Source organism: Staurois parvus, unplaced genomic scaffold (genome assembly GCF_062004578.1).
Source record: "Staurois parvus isolate SC_StPar_1 unplaced genomic scaffold, SC_StPar_1.0 ptg000380l, whole genome shotgun sequence".
NCBI lineage: Eukaryota > Metazoa > Chordata > Amphibia > Anura > Ranidae > Staurois > Staurois parvus.
In genome coordinates, this window is record NW_028318176.1 from 1,722,567 (window position 1) to 1,741,143 (window position 18,577).

An 18,577-nucleotide genomic window follows, 5' to 3' on the forward strand; every position below is an offset into this window, starting at 1 on the left:
TAGATGGAGCCAGGGAATAAATGTGTACTTGTCTGCGCCATCTAATGGCCAAAATGTGCTATTTTCCCAAAGAAGAACACCCGACCTGGAGAGGAAAGGGTCCAGCAACGTTCGATTTCATCAGTATTTGCACAAAACAAATGGAACAGCTAAGTACACGCCCATATTATCCCTGGCCCAATGGCTTATAATAGACAGGTCACATGACAAGGAAATGACTATGACCTCCAAAACAACCAATAGAAGAACTCGGGAAATGTTGAGTCACCAGTTCCAGATCTGATTTTGGTGTCGGTCATAATGAGGGGCAATCCCATTTGTTGTGGCCAGTAATTCTTACCCTGGGTCGGTGCCTTTGGCCATAGCCAATGGTGGACAAAAGGTAACCCAACGCTTTGTGAGGCCCGGTGACACCAAGACATGGACACGGGTTGGGAGGCTTTATTAGACGAATACGGGATGGATAAGACACTTTGGCACACATTCGTCCCAATCACTGCGAGTGGTGGAGCCTCTCATGTAAGGCCAGATGGGGTTTCTGAGAAAAACGTTGACCGCACTGGAAACATAAATACGATCTGACCCCGGTGTGGACTTTCAGATGTTGGTCCAGAGTGGCCTTCCTCTTGAAGCCTTTCCCACACTGGGGGCAGAGGAAGGGCGTGTCCATCTCATGAGTTTTTCGGTGTTGTAGGAGGATTGTTTTCCGTTTGAAGGACTTGCCGCACTCGGAACACGGGAAGGGCTTATTGTCCGTGTGGATAGTCTGGTGCTCGGCGAGGTAGGATTTGGAGGAGAAGCTCTTCCCGCAGTCTGAACACATGTACGGCCTTTCCCCCGTGTGAATGCGCTGATGAGGAATGAGGTTGGCCACGTGGGCAAAACATTTACCGCAGTCGGGGCAAGGGTACGGTTTTTCTCCCGTGTGCATCCGGTAGTGCCTGACAAGGGCCGAGTTGTCTCTGAAACTTTTCCCACACTCGGAACAGGCGTAGGGCCTTTCACCCGTGTGAATCTTCAGGTGCATGCTGAGTGCCGACCTCTGCTTGAAGCTCTTCCCGCACTCTGAGCACGGGAAGGGCTTCTCGCCTGTGTGAATGATGCAGTGCGAGATGAGGGCGGACTTCTGCTTGAAACTTTTCCCGCACTCTGAACACGAAAAGGGCTTCTCGCCCAAGTGGACCCTTTCATGTGTCATTAGATTGGACATGTGCTTGAAACACTTCCCGCAATAGGAACAGGAGAAGACGTCACAAGTCCTCTGGTGCCTCCTGGCCTCTAAGGATGAAGAAAAGCCGTTCCCGTACATGGCAGCAGATGGTGGTGGTGCCTGGCCTCTGTGTACAATCTGATGCTGGACCAGATTGGACTGATGGGCAAAAGCTTTTCCACAATGAAGACACTGGAAGGGTTTCTCACCCGTGTGGATTCTCCGGTGGACAATCAGGTTGCCGCTTTGCTTGAAACACTTGCCACATTCGGGACATTGATATATTCTGCGTTCTCTGTGCGGCAATCTTTGTGATGGACCCCATTGTTTGTTAAGAGACAATTCCGCCATTTTAGTGGACTTCAGAGATCTGTCTGAAGTAGAACCACCCGGATGGATATTGGAGGAATCCTTCTCTGATTGGAAAGGAGAAGAGTCTATAAAATGGAAGGGATCGGGTAAGACATCTGGATGGTGAAGATGTATTGCCGAGACACCAGAATGGGAGTTGTTGTCAGAAGACTCCTCAGAGTCATTGCGAACTGACGGTGGCCTGTCCACACTATGAAGTCCTTGTTGGGTTTTTTGGTTAGCTGTATGTGATGTGAAGGGAGAAGGTTCCATAAGATAGGAAAGGTCAGGTACTCTACCCATGCCCATTACTCGATAGACATCTGAGGGGACACTAGGACTCGGAGAGAGAGCCGCTGTACCTGGCGATCTGTCTGCACCGGGATGTCTGGAATGGATAGTATTGGATTTATCAGGAGCAGATTCCACAGGATGAGGGGATTCTGGTGATTTTTTCCCACTATGAGGTCCTAGGTCAATATTTGGGGGAATGGGGTTTTCCTCTGGAGGATCTCGTGAGATGTCTTCATTTTCCACTTTACAGTCTTGAGATGGAACACAATACCACTCGGAGGTTTTCCTGATGTGATGTCCATCTGCAGGGTACAAAAATACATATCAGTGCACAGAGGACTAGAGGAGCACAAAACCGAGAAGAACATTGATAAGGAAAGGGATAATTGGAGAAGGAGGAGAACATCGGATAGAGGAAGGGGCGAGGAACATGGAGAAGGTACAGAGGAGGGAAGAGTCACACAAAGAGGAGAAATGAGAGCAACAGGGAGAGGAGGAGGGACCAGAGGAGGGAAAAGTCACACAAAGAGGGGGAATGAGAGCAACCAGGAGAGGAGGAGGGACCAGAGAATGAGGAGAATGAGAGCAACCCAGAGAGGAGGAGGAACCAGAGGAGGAAAGAGTCACACAAAGAGGGGGAATGAGCAACCCGGAGAGGAGGAGGGACCAGAGGAGGGAAGAGTCACACAAAGAGGGGGAATGAGCAACCCTGAGAGGAGGAGGGACCAGAGGAGGGAAGAGTCACACAAAGAGGGGGAATGAGCAACCCGGAGAGGAGTAGGGACTAGAGGAGAGAAGAGTCACACAAAGAGGGGGAATGAGCAACCCGGAGAGGAGGAGGGACCAGAGGAGGGAAGAGTCACACAAAGAGGGGGAATGAGCAACCCGGAGAGGAGGAGGGACCAGAGAATGAGAAGAATGGGAGCAACCCGGAGAGGAGGAGGGACCAGAGAATGAGGAGAATGAGAGCAACCCGGAGAGGAGGAGGGACCAGAAGAGAGAAGAGTCACACAAAGAGGGGGAATGAGCAACCCTGAGAGGAGGAGGGACCAGAGAATGAGGAGAATGAGAGCAAACCGAAGAGGAGGAGGGACCAGAAAAGGGAAGAGTCACAAAAAGAGGGGGAATGAGCAACCCTGAGAGGAGGAGGGACCAGAGGAGGAAAGAGTCACACAAAGAGGGGGAATGAGCAACCCAGAGAGGAGGAGGGACCAGAGGAGGAAAGAGTCACACAAAGAGAGGGAATGAGAGCAACCAGGAGAGGAGGAGGGACCAGAGGAGGGAAGAGTCACACAAAGAGAGGGAATGAAAGCAACCCTGAGAGGAGGAGGGACGAGTCACACAAAGAGGGGAAATGAGAGCAACCTGGAGAGGAGGAGGGACCAGAGGAGGGAAAAGTCACACAAAGAGGGGAATGAGAGCAACCAGGAGAGGAGAAGGGAAGAGTCACACAAAGAGGGGAATGAGAGCACCCGGGAGAGGAGGAGGGACCAGAGGAGGGAAGAGTCACACAAAGAGGGGGAATGAGCAACCCTGAGAGGAGGAGGGACCAGAGGAGGGAAGAGTCACACAAAGAGGGGGAATGAGCAACCCGGAGAGGAGTAGGGACTAGAGGAGAGAAGAGTCACACAAAGAGGGGGAATGAGCAACCCGGAGAGGAGGAGGGACCAGAGAATGAGAAGAATGGGAGCAACCCGGAGAGGAGGAGGGACCAGAGAATGAGAGCAACCCGGAGAGGAGGAGGGACCAGAGGAGGCAAAAGTCACACAAAGAGGGGGAATAAGAGCAACCCGGAGAGGAGGAGGGACCAGAAGAGAGAAGAGTCACACAAAGAGGGGGAATGAGCAACCCTGAGAGGAGGAGGGACCAGAGAATGAGGAGAATGAGAGCAAACCGAAGAGGAGGAGGGACCAGAAAAGGGAAGAGTCACAAAAAGAGGGGGAATGAGCAACCCTGAGAGGAGGAGGGACCAGAGGAGGAAAGAGTCACACAAAGAGGGGGAATGAGCAACCCAGAGAGGAGGAGGGACCAGAGGAGGAAAGAGTCACACAAAGAGAGGGAATGAGAGCAACCAGGAGAGGAGGAGGGACCAGAGGAGGGAAGAGTCACACAAAGAGAGGGAATGAAAGCAACCCTGAGAGGAGGAGGGACGAGTCACACAAAGAGGGGAATGAGAGCAACCGGGAGAGGAGGAGGGACCAGAGGAGGGAAGAGTCACACAAAGAGGGGAAATGAGAGCAACCCTGAGAGGAGGAGGGACCAGAGAATAAGGAGAATGAGAGTAACATAAGGGTATAGAGGCTCACAATGAGAAGGTGAGGCACAGGAAAGAAGGAAGAGCATCAGAGAAGTTGAGGACCATGGGGGGGTTGCAAAATGGAGTAGGAGCCACAAATTAGAGGAGAAGAGTTACAGAGGGAAGGAGGAGGATGCCATAAATCTGAGAAGTGTTAAAGAGGGAAGGAGGTCACAAATCCGAGGAGAAGATTTACAGAGGGGAGCAGGAGGAGGCCACAAATCCAAGGAAAGGAGCTGCAGAGGGGAAGGAGGCCACAAATCTGAGGAGAAGAACTACAGAGGGGAGGGGGAGGAGGCGACAAATCCAAGAAGAAGAGTTACAGGGGGAAGAGGCAACAAATCAGAGGAGAAGAGTTACAGGGAGAATGGGAAGGAGCCACAAATCAGAGGAAAATAGTTACATAGGGAAGTTGGAGAAGACCACAAATAAGAGAAAAATAGTTACAGAGGGAAGGGGAAGGGGGCCACAAATCCAAGAAGAAGAGTTACAGAGGGAAGGGGGGAGGCCACAAATGCGAGGAGAAGAGTTACAGAGGGGAAGTGGAGGAGGCCACAAATGCAAGGAGAAGAGTTACAGAGGGGAAGTGGAGGAGGCCACAAATGCAAGGAGAAGAGTTACAGAGGGGAAGTGGAGGAGGCCACAAATGCAAGGAGAAGAGTTACAGAGGGAAGGAGAAGGAGGCCAAATATCAGAGAAGAGTTACAGAGGAATGGGGGAGGAGGCCACAAATCCAAGCAGAAAAGTTACAGAGGGATGGGGGAAGAAGGTCACAAATCAGAGGAGAAGAGTTACAGTGGGAAGGGGGAAAAGACTACAAATCTGAAGAGAGGAGCTTAAGAGGGAAGAGAGAGGAGGCCACAAATCAGAGGAGAACAGTTACAGAGGGAAGGGGCAGGAGGCCACAAATTGAAGGAGAAGAGTTCCAGAGGGGAAGGTGAGGAGGCCACAAATCAGAGCAGAAAAGCTACAGAGAAGAATGGGAGAAGGCCACATATCTGAGGAAAAGAGTTACAGAGGGAAGGGGGAGGAGGCCACAAATCAGAGGAAAAGAGTTATAGAGAGAGGAGGAGGAGGCTACAAATCAGAGGAGAAAAGTTACAGAGGGGATGGGGAGGGGGCCACAAATCCAAGGAGAATAGTTACAGAATAAAGGGGGAGGAGGCCACAAATCTAAGGAGAAAAGTTACAGAGGGAATGGGGGGGGGGCACAAATCAGAGGAAAAGCATTACATAGGGAAAAGGAGAGGAGGCCACAAATCCAAGGAGAAGAGTTACAGAGGGAAGGGGGGGGGGGGGAACACAAATCAGAGGAAAAGAGTTACAGAGAGAGGAGGCCACAAATCAGAGCAGAAAAGCTACAGAGAAGAATGGGAGAAGGCCACATATCTGAGGAAAAGAGTTACAGAGGGAAGGGGGAGGAGGCCACAAATCAGAGGAAAAGAGTTATAGAGGGAAGAGGAGGAGGCTACAAATCAGTGCAGAAAAGCTACAGAGAAGAATGGGAGAAGGCCACATATCTGAGGAAAAGAGTTACAGAGGGAAGGGGGAGGAGGCCACAAATCAGAGGAAAAGAGTTATAGAGGGAAGAGGAGGAGGCTACAAATCAGAGGAGAAAAGTTACAGACGGGATGGGGCCACAAATCCAAGGAGAAGAGTTACAGAGTAAAGGGGGAGGAGGCCACAAATCTTTAGGAGAAAAGTTACAGAGGGAATGGGGGGGGGGGCCACAAAGAGGAAAAACATTACATAGGGAAAGGAGAGGAGGCCACAAATCCAAGGAGAAGAGTTACAGAGGGAAGGGGGGGAACACAAATCAGGGAAAAGAGTTACAGAGGGAAGGGGGGAGGAGACCACAAATCAGAGGAGAAGAGTTAAAGAGGAGAGGGGGAAGAGGCCACAAAGAAGAAGGAGAGGAGAGTCACACAAAAGAGCAAAGGAAAATGTTGCAGAATGGAGAGTAATTATGAAAATACGTCACTCTGTTGTCTCCTGGCTCCCAGTATCGGAGATGAACTGTTCCCATACAAATCAGATGGTGATGTCTGTCCTCCTAAGCCATTTCCATATATGGTGGATAGTGGTGGTATAGATGCTCCTAAACCATTTCCATACACAGTGGATGGTGGCAGTGCTGGTCCTCCTAAGATGTTTCCATACATAGCAGTTGATGAGGCTGCCTGTCCTCTTATGCCATTTCCATTCCCAATAGATGGTGGCATTGGCTGTCCTCTTAGGCCATTTCCATTCCCAATGGATGGTGGCATTGGTTGTCCTCTTAGGCCATTTCCATTCCCAATGGATGGTGGCATTGGTTGTCCTCTTAGGCCATTTCCATTCCCAGTGGATGGTGGCACTGGCTGTCCTCTTAGTCCATTCCCATGCACAGTGGATGATGGCATTGACTGTCCTCTTAGGCCATTCCCATGCAAAATGGATGGTGGCACTGACTGTCCTCTTAGGCCATTCCCATGCACAGTGGATGGTGGCATTGGTTGTCCTCTTAGGCCATTCCCATGCACAGTGGATAGTGGCATTGTTTGTCCTCTTAGGCCATTTCCATGCAAAGTGGCTGGTGGCAATAATTGTCCTCTTAGGCCATTCCCATGCACAGTGGATGGTGGCATTGGTTGTCCTCTTAGGCCATTCCCATGCACAGTGGATGGTGGCATTGGTTGTCCTCTTAGGCCATTCTTGTACATTGTAGATGATAATGGTGCCTGTCCTCTTAGGCCATTCCTATACACCACAGATGGTAATGATGCCTGTCCTCTGTGCACAATCTGGTGCTGGACAAGGTTTGACCGATGGGCGAAAGCTTTTCCACAGTGAGAACACTGAAAGGGCTTCTCACCCGTGTGGATTCTGCGATGTACAATAAGGTTGCCACTGTGGTTGAAGCTTTTGCCACATTCGGGACACTGATAGGTCCTGCGGCCTTTATGTGCCAGTCTTTGTGTGATACTGCTTTGGTTGTGGTGCAGAAATCCTGCCTGATGCCTGTCTGTGTTGTAAGGTACTGAATCGATATCTGAGGTAGTAGGCTCAGATTTAATGGGAGAACACTGTATGAGATTAGAACAATCAATAAATCTGCCCACACTCTGCAGTTCTGGAAGGAGATTCAAGGTAATGGAGTCTGACTGAAGGGGAGAATATTCATCAGGCTTAGAGGGATCCGGTAAGGTGTCCACACCGCAGATCCCTTGGTGAGTCCTTAAAGGAAGTGCATGTAACTTATTAGGAGATTCCACTGAATTAGAAGCATCTGGAGATCTATCCAAATTGCTGAATCCTGGAAACATCTCTGGGCTAAGGTCATGTTCTTCTGAAGGATCATATGACAGGTCATCTTCTTCTTTACAATACTGCGGTAAGAGGAGATGGCAACTGGAATGTTCTCGGATGTCATTCTCATCTGTCAATAAATAACAAAAGAAAAATGTTTGTACAACTGAACACAACAATCCAGAGGAAGAGCGACGGAGGAACAGTTAGAGACCAACACTGAGGAAGAGAAGAGCAACATAGGAACCTGGAGAGACCAGCACAGAGGAAGAGAAGAGCAACTGAGGAACTGGAAGATACCAACACAGAGGAAGAGAAGAGCAACTGAGGGGCTGGGAGAGACCAGCACAGAGGAAGAGAAGAGCAACAGAGGAACCTGGAGAGACCAGCACAGAGGAAGAGAAGAGCAACGGAGGGACCGGAAGAGAACAACACAGAGGAAGAGAAGAGCAACGGAGAGACCGGAAGAGAACAACACAGAGGAAGAGAAGAGCAACAGAGGAACTGGAAGAGACCGGCACAGAGGAAGAGAAGAGCAACAGAGGAACCTGGAGAGACCAGCACAGAGGAAGAGAAGAGCAACGGAGGAACCTGGAGAGACCAGCACAGAGGAAGAGAAGAGCAACGGAGGGACCGGAAGAGAACAACACAGAGGAAGAGAAGAGCAACAGAGGAACCTGGAGAGACCAGCACAGAGGAAGAGAAGAGCAAATGAGGGACCGGAAGAGAACAACACAGAGGAAGAGAAGAGCAACAGAGGAACCTGGAGGAGACCAACACAGAGGAAGAGAAGAGCAACTGAGGAACTGGGACAGACAAGCACAGAGGAAGAGAAGAGCAACTGAGGAACCGGAAGAGACCAGCACAGAGGAAGAGAAGAGCAACTGAGGAACTGGAAGAGAACAACAAAGAGGAAGAGAAGAGTAATTGAGGGGCTGGGAGAGACCAGCACAGAGGAAGAGAAGAGCAACAGAGGAATCTGGAGAGACCAGCACAGAGGAAGAGAAGAGCAACTAAGGAACTGGGAGAGACCAGCACAGAGGAAGAGAAGAGCAACTAAGGAACTGGAAGAGAACAACACAGAGAAGGGGAAGAGCACCTGAGGAACTGGGAGGGACCAGCACAGAGGAAGAGAGATGCAACTGAGGAACCAGGAGAGTCCAGCACAGAGGAAGAGAAGAGCAACTGAGGAACAGGAAGATACCAACACAGAGGAAGAGAAGAGCAACTGAGGAACTGGAAGAGACCAACACAGAGGAAGAGAAGAGCAACTGAGGAACTGGAAGAGAACAACACAGAGGAAGAGAAGAGCAACTGAGGGGCTGGGAGAGACCAGCACAGAGGAAGAGAAGAGCAACAGAGGAACCTGGAGAGACCAGCACAGAGGAAGAGAAGAGCAACGGAGGGACCGGAAGAGAACAACACAGAGGAAGAGAAGAGCAACAGAGGAACCTGGAGAGACCAGCACAGAGGAAGAGAAGAGCAAATGAGGGACCGGAAGAGAACAACACAGAGGAAGAGAAGAGCAACAGAGGAACCTGGAGAAGACCAACACAGAGGAAGAGAAGAGCAACTGAGGAACTGGGACAGACAAGCACAGAGGAAGAGAAGAGCAACTGAGGAACCGGGACAGACAAGCACAGAGGAAGAGAAGAGCAACTGAGGAACCGGAAGAGACCAGCACAGAGGAAGAGAAGAGCAACTGAGGAACTGGAAGATACCAACACAGAGGAAGAGAAGAGCAACAGAGGAACTGGAAGAGAACAACAAAGAGGAAGAGAAGAGTAATTGAGGGGCTGGGAGAGACCAGCACAGAGGAAGAGAAGAGCAACAGAGGAACCTGGAGAGACCAGCACAGAGGAAGAGAAGAGCAACTGAGGGACTGGGAGAGACCAGCACAGAGGAAGAGAGGAGCAACTGAGGAGTCGGAAGAGACCAGCACAGAGGAAGAGAAGAGCAACTAAGGAACCGGAAGAGAACAACACAGAGAAGGGGAAGAGCACCTGAGGAACTGGGAGGGACCAGCACAAAGGAAGAGAGATGCAACTGAGGAACCAGGAGAGTCCAGCACAGAGGAAGAGAAGAGCAACTGAGGAACAGAAAAAGAACAACACAGAGGAGGAGAAGAGCAACTGAGGAACCGGGAGGGACCAGCATAGAGGAAGAGAGGAGCAACTGAGGAACCAGAATAGACCAGCACTGAGGAAGAGAGGAGAAACTGAGCAACTGGAAGAGAACAACACAGAGGAAGAGAGGAACAACTGAGGAACCGGGAGAGACCAGTACAGAGGAAGAGAGGAACAATTGAGGATCCGGAAGAGACCAGCACAGAGGAAGAGAGGAGCAACTGAGGAACCGGAAGAGACCAGTACAAAGGAAGAGAGGAGCAACTGAGGAACCGGAAGAGACTAGCACAGAGGAAGAGAAGAGCAACTGAGGAACCGGAAGAGAACAACACAGAGGAAGAGAGGAACAACTGAGGAAATGGAAGAGAACAACACAGAGGAAGAACTGGAAGAGACTGAATCATAGAATATGAACAGCTGATAAGGAACACGAAGAAACCAACAAAGAGGAAGAGAGGAGCAACTAAGGAACCGGAAGAGACCAACACAGAGGAAGAGTGACAGAGGAAGAAGAAGAGACCAACACAGAGGAAGAGTGACAGAGGAAGAAGAAGAGACCAACACAGAGGAAGAGTGACAGAAGAAGAAGAGACCAACACAGAGGAAGAGTGACAGAAGAAGAAGAAGAGACCAACACAGAGGAAGAGAGAAGCAAATGAGGAACACAGAGAGATCAGCAAAGATGAAGAGAACAGCCACTGAGGAACTGGAAGAGACTAATACAGAGGACAAAAATAGCGACTGAGGAGCTGGAAAAGACCAACACAGAGGCAGAGAGGAGGAACTGGAAGAGACTGAATCAGAGAACATGAAGAGCCGATAAGGAACACGAAGAAACCAACAAAGAGGAAGAGAGGAGCAACTGAGGAACTGGAAGAGAACAATATAGGCAAGGAGAAGAGCAACTGAGGAACAGGAAGAGACCAACACAGAGGAAGAGTGACAGAGGAACAGGAAGAGGCCAACACATAGGAAGAGAGGAGCAAATGAGGAACACAGAGAGATCAGCAAAGATGAAGTGAACAGCCACTGAGAAACTGGAAAAGACTAACACAGAGGAAGAGAAGAGCAATGGAGGAACAGGAAGAGACCAACACAGAAAAAGAGAGGAGCAACTGAGGAACAGGAAGAGACCAACACAGCTGAAGAAATGAGAGACAGAGGAACACGAAGAGACCAACATACAGGAAGAGAAGATTGGACAAGGAATAGACCAACATAGAGGAAGAGAAAAGCAACCAAGAAACAGGATGAGACCAACAAAGAGGGAAGAGAAAAATGGAAGAGGATCAGAAAAAGACCAACAGAAAGTTCTAGAGGAGGAAAGCCGCGGAACTATTCAATGTACTGCTTTTGTTTCTGACCTGTTCTAATTTCTGAAACAAAGTCCTCCTCTTCATAAGTTGGGCTGCTCGCTGGAGACCGGTGTATTTTCCCAACATTTTCTTCTTGAGAAATTTGGTCTTCATCCTAAATAACAAACAACACAAAAATGCAAAAATAATGAAAAACTATACAATATAATGACATTCTTTTTCTTTGATGGGATTTGTTGGGTCAATCTACCTCATAACACTGATCTTCCTGTGTGGAATCCCGGGAATACAGAGGACGGGGACATCCCTCTGGTGGGTTCCCATGACTGGATCCATCTGTAGGAAACACACACACTGACTGAATCTATTGTTTCTATGTGTTTATCAGATGATGGGGGATCTAAGTGGATCCTCCGTACTGCTCTCTCCTTTCCAATAAAGTCTCCTCTTACCCGGTGATGTGAGGGGTGGCCGATTGTCCATCATTCTGTCCTTGTAGAGATCCTCGTGTTTATTCTGGTGATCTTCCATCATGATGTCCTTGTAGAGATCCTTGTGTCCTTTTTGGTGGTCCTCCATCATGAGGTCCTTGTAGAGATCCTTGTGTTCTTTTTGGTGGTCTTCCATCATGAGGTCCTTGTAGAGATCCTTGTGTCCTTTTTGGTAGTCCTCCATCGTGATGTCCTTGTAGAGATCCTTGTGTCCTTCTAAATACTCCCACTCCTCCATGGAGAAATAGACAGTGACATCCTGACACCTTATAGGAACCTGACACACACAATGATACAGTCACCATCCAGACACCTCCCGTGTCTGCTACGGGAAAATGTCCCAGATTTTCATGAATGACAATCCCAGAATACTCCTCACCTCTCCTGTCAGCAGCTCCATCATCATCTTGGTAACTTCTAGAATCTTCTGCATGTTGTGTCTCTCAGGGTTTAGGGAGTCACATGGAGGCACTGTGATGGTCATATGGTCATCTGACTTCAGAAGAGGAAATCTCTGTAATAAAACAACGATGTCAAGATATTTCTGGAATCTGCAATAAAAAACATGAGCAATGTCATGCCACATCCCAGAATCCTCCTCACCTCTCCGGTCAGTAGGTAGATGATCTCCAGGGTGAGGTGTAATATCCTGTCCATTAAATGGTTCTGGTCTTCGTCCATCTTGGAGAAAATTGTGTGATCTACAATGTTCTTTATATAGAAAAAAAACAGACATCTACTTTATTATCCACACAGCAGCTGCAGGGTTCTATGGAATGATGTTGGTCTAAACCTAAGCGCTCACCTCAACGACAACAACCTCCTCGATCCCCTACAGCCCGGCTTCCGTCCCCTACACTCCACCGAAACTGCCTTACTCAAACTCTCCAACGACCTTCTAACCGCCAAAGCTAATTGCCACTATCCAGTGCTCCTACTCCTTGACCTCTCTGCGGCCTTCGACACAGTTGACCACCCCCTCCTCCTCAAAAAACTACACTCCCTCGGCCTCAGAGATTCCGCTCTTTCCTGGCTCTCGTCCTACCTATCACAACACTCCTTCAGCGTTACGTATAATGCTACCACCTCCCCCTCACTCCCCCTCTCTGTTGGCATCCCTCAAAGGTCCGAACTCAGGACCCTTCTCTTCTCCATCTACACCTCCTCCCTTGGCAAACTCATACACTCTCAGGGCTTCAACTACCACCTCTATGCCGACGACACACAAATCTGTCTCTCAACCCCTCGCCTCACCCCTTCAGTCTCCGTCTGAATCACAAACCTACTAAACAACATATCAGACTGGATGTCGCTCTTCTTCCTTAAACTGAACTGAAGTCTTCCCCCCAGCCCGCACACCACCACCCATTGACTTCTCCATCATGTCCAACAATGCCACTATCAGGCCCGCCCCACAGGCCAGAGTACTTGGTGTCATTCTGGACTCCAACCTATCCTTCCAGCCCCAAGTCCAATCACTAACAAACTCATGCAGACTCCACCTCCGCATCATCCGCACGTTCCTAACCCCAGAAACCACTAAACAGCTCATCCACTCCCTCATCATATCACGACTCCACTACTGCAACTCCCTCCTCACTGGCCTGCCTCGCCACAGGCTATCCCCACTTCAGTCGATCCTGAACACGCCAGCCAGACTCATTCACCTTACAAACCACTCAGTTTCCACCACCCCCCTCTGCCAATCCCTCCACTAGCTTCCGATTGCCCAACGGATCAAATTCAAAATCCTAACACTGACGTACAAAGCTGTCCACCATACTGCCCCAAATTACATCACTGACCTAATATCCAAGTACCACCCAAAACACACTGTCCGCTCCTCACAAGACCTCCTTCTCTCTAGTTCCCTGGTCTCCTCCTCCCATGCCCGCCTCCAGGATTTCTACAGGGCGTCACCCATCCTCTGGAACTCCCTACCCCAATCCATCAGACTATCACCTACTCTCCTCTCATTTAGGCGCACCCTGAAAACCCACCCCCTGCTAATTGCCGACCTCCTCCACTCTTCCTACCACTCCATCCCCCACAACTATCTCCTCCTGTACCACTAACCCCTCCCTCCTAGATTGTAAGCTCGAAGGAGCAGGGCCCTCGAACCCTCGTGTACCACATTGTATTGTTATTGTACTGTCGCATGTACTGTCCCCCATTGTAATGTACAGCGCTGAGCGAACCGTTGGTGCTTTATAAATACTGTATAATATTAATAAAATAATAATGTTGATGATGATCTTAGGATATAATCCATATACCGCCCACTCAACATGGAGACTGCGAATGATACTATATAATGGGTTTCATCGATGTGACTAAAAAGCCATCATCAACGGGGCCTTCATGGAGAGTGGAGGTCTACTGTCTGCTCATCACAGGACTCTGGCTAGACATCGAGATCTACCAAGCTTACTCATACCCATCAACGGGGCCTTCATGGTGAGTGGAGGTCTACTGTCTGCTCATCACAGGACTATGGCTGGACATCGAGATCTACCGCGCTTACTCATACGCATCAACGGGGCCTTCATGGAGAGTGGAGGTCTACTCTCTGCTCATCACAGGACTATGGCTGGACATCAAGATCTACCGAGCTTACTCATACGCATCAATGGGCCTTCATGGAGAGTGGAGGTCTACTCCCTGCTCATCACAGGACTATGGCTGGACATCGAGATCTACCGAGCTTACTCATACACATCAACGGGGCATTCATGGAGAGTGGAGGTCTACTGTCTGCTCATCACATGACTATGGCTGGACATCGAGATCTAATATATATATATATTTATTTCATACATTTATTTAATTATATGCAGTATATTATAATTTTAACCCCTTGGCGCCGGCGCCTCTTGGCCCTTTAAGGGTTTCAGAAGCCGGGAGGCGGGGTTTTAGGGTCATGTGACCGCCATGATTCGCTGTCACAGCGGTCACATGATCGGAAAAGGTCCTTATCGAAAGAGGAGATCGGGACCTTTCCGTCAGTACCGGACATGTGTGCCGGGAGTGCCCAGGGCGCGCGCTCTCAGTTTTTCTTAATTGCACACAAATGTGCGTCCGCTCGGCTTCTAGGCCCAGATGCCGGGAGGCCGCACATTTGTGTGCGGCCTGCGTGAAGAGGTTAATATCATATTTTTCATTAAAAAATAAAATAAACATATACATACACATATATATATATATATATATATATATACACATATACATATATATACATATATATATATATACATATACATATACATATACACATATATATATATATTACTTTTATTATTACTATTATTATACAGGATTTATATAGCACCAATGGTTTGTGCAGTGCTTTACAACATAAAGGAAAAATAATTTAAAAAAAGTATATTATATATATGCAGTATATTTTAATATTAATGATATCATATTTTTTATAAAATTTAAATAAAATATATATATATATATATTTTTTTTTTTTTTAATTAATAAATAAATTATATTAAATATATAAATACATTAATAACTTGAAATGAAACGACATTAAATACATACATAAATAAAATACCATCAAACCCTTATTCCCTCACGCACATACATGTTACGATAGGACCCCTGGAGTCGGTTCCCAGCAGACTGTGAGCGATAAGGGGGCAGTGCCATTTGCTTTTATATATACACATTTATTATTATTATTATAATACAGGATTTATATAGCACCGATGGTTTGTGCAGTGCTTTCCAACATGAGGGAAAATTATATTATATATATATATATATATATATATATATATATATATATATATATAGCTTGAGGTGATTGTAGCCGTATTAGTGCACTTGCGACAGAAACAATTCAGTACTGTACTGCTTGGACCTTGAAGAAGGGGACACTCCCCGAAAGCTTGTCCTCAAAATTGTATGTTAGTGCAAATAAAAAAAGTATCATGGACAGTACTGAATTGTAGATATATATATATATATATATATATATATATATAACATTAATATTTATTTATATGTAGTATATTATAATATTGATATCTTTATTTTATAAAAAAATAATAAAATAAAAATTTTGTATATATAAAATGTATTATTAAATAAATAAATGATATTAAACATTAATAACTTAAAATGAAATGACAATAAATACATAAATAAATAAAATACCATCCAACCCTTATTCCCTGACGCCGCCACACACACACATATGTTCCAATAGGACCCCTGGGGTCGGTTCACAGCAGACCGTGAGCGATAAGGTCGGCGCTGGGGGCGGTGCCTTTTGTTTTTATATATATATATATATATATATATATAGTAATGAGGATTTGGCATTTTGATCATCCAGTTGGGAGGTGGGGGGGGACAATGGCGTCCGCCGAGCTCTGATACATTGTGATAAAAGCCAAGCCGCAATGTATTTTCCCATCTGGGTGAACCATTGTTTTCTGTGGGACCTCGCGGTGACCGGCGTTGCTCGGGTGCAGAACGTGAGCCCTAGACGGACAGGTTGCGTGATGTATGTCAGTGAAGACGCTGGCTGTCTACCCCGGGCCCCCCGCCCATCTATCCTTCTATCTGATGAAGAATTGGGAGAAGATATTGTATACATTGTTACCTTCTCCTTCCAGGTCCAGCGATGACTTCCTCCCATCAGGAGATGGAGATCTGCGTTCCATTGTCCTCCTTCCTGTCTGTGCGTTCCACCCATCGCTGACGCCGCCTTGTGGTGATCACTAGGACTGCAGCCTCCCTCGCCCGTAGGATCGCTTCCTCATTGCTCCTATTAGGGTTGTCCGTGTTCAGGAAGAACGTCTATTGGCCCCAAACGTCGCAGATTGGCTTCTGGACCACCAGAGCTGGCCGTTCTATGAGTGCAATGAAATTAGTGCAAGAAACGTGCCGAAAGCCGCGCGGCGTGCGGATTTCCACGAGCGAAGCTGCCACTAGGGTCAGGTCATTACGTGTGCAGCTCAGAGCACTATTGACGTATCTCTATCATCACCCAGAAGGGGGCGGTCTATAATTTGGCAGCGGGGGTTAAATGACTAAAACCAAAGAGTGCGAAATCTAGTGCAGAAACCAATCCTCTTCCTGGTTTTATGGTCAAAGCTTCATGGAATAAGCTGAAGGTAGAAGCTGATTGGCTGCCAGGCCCAGCTCCACCAGATTCTTCCCATCGCCAAATGTATTGTCACTTATATGACATAGAAAGCCCCCCACAGCGAGGGTTCCCCTCATATTCCAACCAGACCCTTGTCCAGGCATGCAACCAGGCTGGCCAGGAAGGGAAAGGGCAGAACCATAGTACCTCTCCCTTCCTGTACCAGACCAGGTCATATGCCTTTCAACATGGGGGGGTTCACCTTGCAAGGAGGGGGCACAAAACCCCCCATAAAGTATCCCTGTCCTATGTTGAGGAACAAGAGCCCCTTGGGACCTATGGTAACAATCAGATCCCCCTTTATAGTAAGGGGTAGAAGAGATATCAGCTCCCTCCCAGGGGAGTATAGAAGTAAATTCATATCCCAGAGCCAAAAAAAACCCCCAAAACACAAATACATATTTATGGCCTTTAAAAACGAAGTTTATTAATATCCCCAGAAGTAAATCCAGAGTCAATCATGGTGTCCAGAGAGGTAATCCACATCAACCATGGTGTCCAGAGAGGTAATCCACATCAATCATGGTGTCCAGAGAGGTATTCCACATCAATCATGGCATCCAGAGAGGTAATCCACATCAATCATGGTGTCCAGAGAGGTATTCCACATCAATCATGGCGTCCAGAGAGGTAATCCAGATCAATCGTGGCGTCCAGTGAGGTAATCCACATCAATCGTGGCGTCCAGTGAGGTAATCCACATCAATCGTGGCGTCCAGAGAGGTAATTCACATCAATTATTGGGGTCCAGTGAGGTAATCCACATCAATCATGGCGTCCAGTGAAGTAATCCACATCAATCATGGAGTCCAGAGAGGTAATCCATATCAATTATTGGGGTCCAGTGAGGTAATCCACATCAATCATGGCGTCCAGTGAGGTAATCCACATCAATCATGGTGTCCAGTGAGGTAATCCACATCAATCATGATGTCCAGTCAGGTAATCCACATCAATCATGGCGTCCAATGAGGTAATCCACATCAATCATGGCGTCCAGAGAGGTAATTCATATCAATCATGGCGTCCAATGAGGTAATCCACATCAATCATGGCGTCCAGAGAGGTAATCCACATCAATCAAGGCATCCAGTGAGGTAATCCACATCAATCATGGCATCCTGTGAGGTAATCCACATCAATCATGGCGTCCAGAGAGGTAATTCACATCACTCATGGCATCCAGAGAGGTAATCCACATCAATCATGCTGTCAAGAGAGGTAATCCATATCAATCAAGGTGTCCAGAGAGGTAATCCACATCAATCATGGTGTCCAGTGAGGTAATCCACATCAATCATTGTGTCCAGTGAGGTAATCCACATCAATCATGGTGTCCAGAGAGGTAATCCACATCAATCAAGGTGTCCAGTGAAGTAATCCACATCAATCATTGCGTCCAGAGATGTAATCCACATCAATCATGACGTCCAGTGAGGTAATCTACATCATTCATGGTGTCCAGAGAGGTAATCCATATCAATCATGGTGTCCAGTGAAGTAATCCACATCAATCATGGCGTCCAGAGAGGTAATCCATATTAATTATTGGGGTCCAGTGAGGTAATCCATATCAATCATGGCATCCAGTGAGATAATCCGTATCAATCATGGTGTCCAGTGAGGTAATCCATATCAATCATGGCGTCCAGTGAGGTAATCCACATCAATCATGGCGTCCAATGAGGTAATCCACATCAATAATGGTGTCCAGTGAGGTAATCCACATCAATCATGGCGTCCAGAGAGGTAATTCACATCACTCATGGCATCCAGAGAGGTAATCCACATCAATCATGCTGTCAAGAGAGGTAATCCATATCAATCAAGGTGTCCAGAGAGGTAATCCACATCAATCATGGTGTCCAGTGAGGTAATCCACATCAATCATGGCGTCCAATGAGGTAATCCACATCAATAATGGTGTCCAGTGAGGTAATCCACATCAATCATGGCGTCCAATGAGGTAATCCACATCAATCTTGGCATCCAGAGAGCTAATTCACATCAATCATGGCTTCCAGTGAGGTAATCCATATCA

General features: G+C 47.6%; 1 protein-coding gene across 4 annotated transcripts; it reads right to left on the reverse strand.

Annotated features, from left to right (window-relative positions):
* Positions 1-425: 425 nt before the first annotated feature.
* LOC149455981 (uncharacterized) lies at positions 426-16,319 on the reverse strand. Of its 4 annotated transcripts, none has more exons than XM_089685536.1 (8): positions 15,991-16,319; positions 11,976-12,083; positions 11,752-11,886; positions 11,334-11,649; positions 11,132-11,217; positions 10,930-11,035; positions 6,133-7,569; positions 426-2,157 (listed from the first exon to the last, which is right to left on the reverse strand). In XM_089685536.1, the coding sequence occupies exons 1-8, from the start codon at positions 16,081-16,083 to the stop codon at positions 494-496; spliced, it is 3,945 nt and encodes a 1,314-aa protein (XP_089541662.1). In that variant the 5' UTR covers positions 16,084-16,319; the 3' UTR covers positions 426-493. The 4 variants fall into 4 exon arrangements, with proteins under 4 accessions (XP_089541662.1, XP_089541661.1, XP_089541660.1 ...); XM_089685535.1 differs by lacking the exon at positions 15,991-16,319 and adding an exon at positions 15,540-15,958 and having other exon boundaries at positions 11,334-11,604; XM_089685534.1 differs by lacking the exon at positions 15,991-16,319 and adding an exon at positions 15,540-15,957.
* Between the last annotated feature and the right edge of the window lie 2,258 nt (positions 16,320-18,577).

What these genes read in the sequence shown, in the direction of transcription:
- LOC149455981 (XM_089685534.1), bottom strand. Translation starts at nt 15,716, where the DNA reads ATGATCAAAATGCCAAATCCTCATTACTATATATATATATATATATAT. An exon ending in TGGAGCTGCTGACAGGAGAG is followed by an intron (nt 11,650 to 11,751) that starts GTGAGGAGTATT and finishes TGTGTGTGTCAG; the next exon opens with GTTCCTATAAGGTGTCAGGA. An exon ending in AGGAAGATCAGTGTTATGAG is followed by an intron (nt 11,036 to 11,131) that starts GTAGATTGACCC and finishes TTTGTTATTTAG; the next exon opens with GATGAAGACCAAATTTCTCA.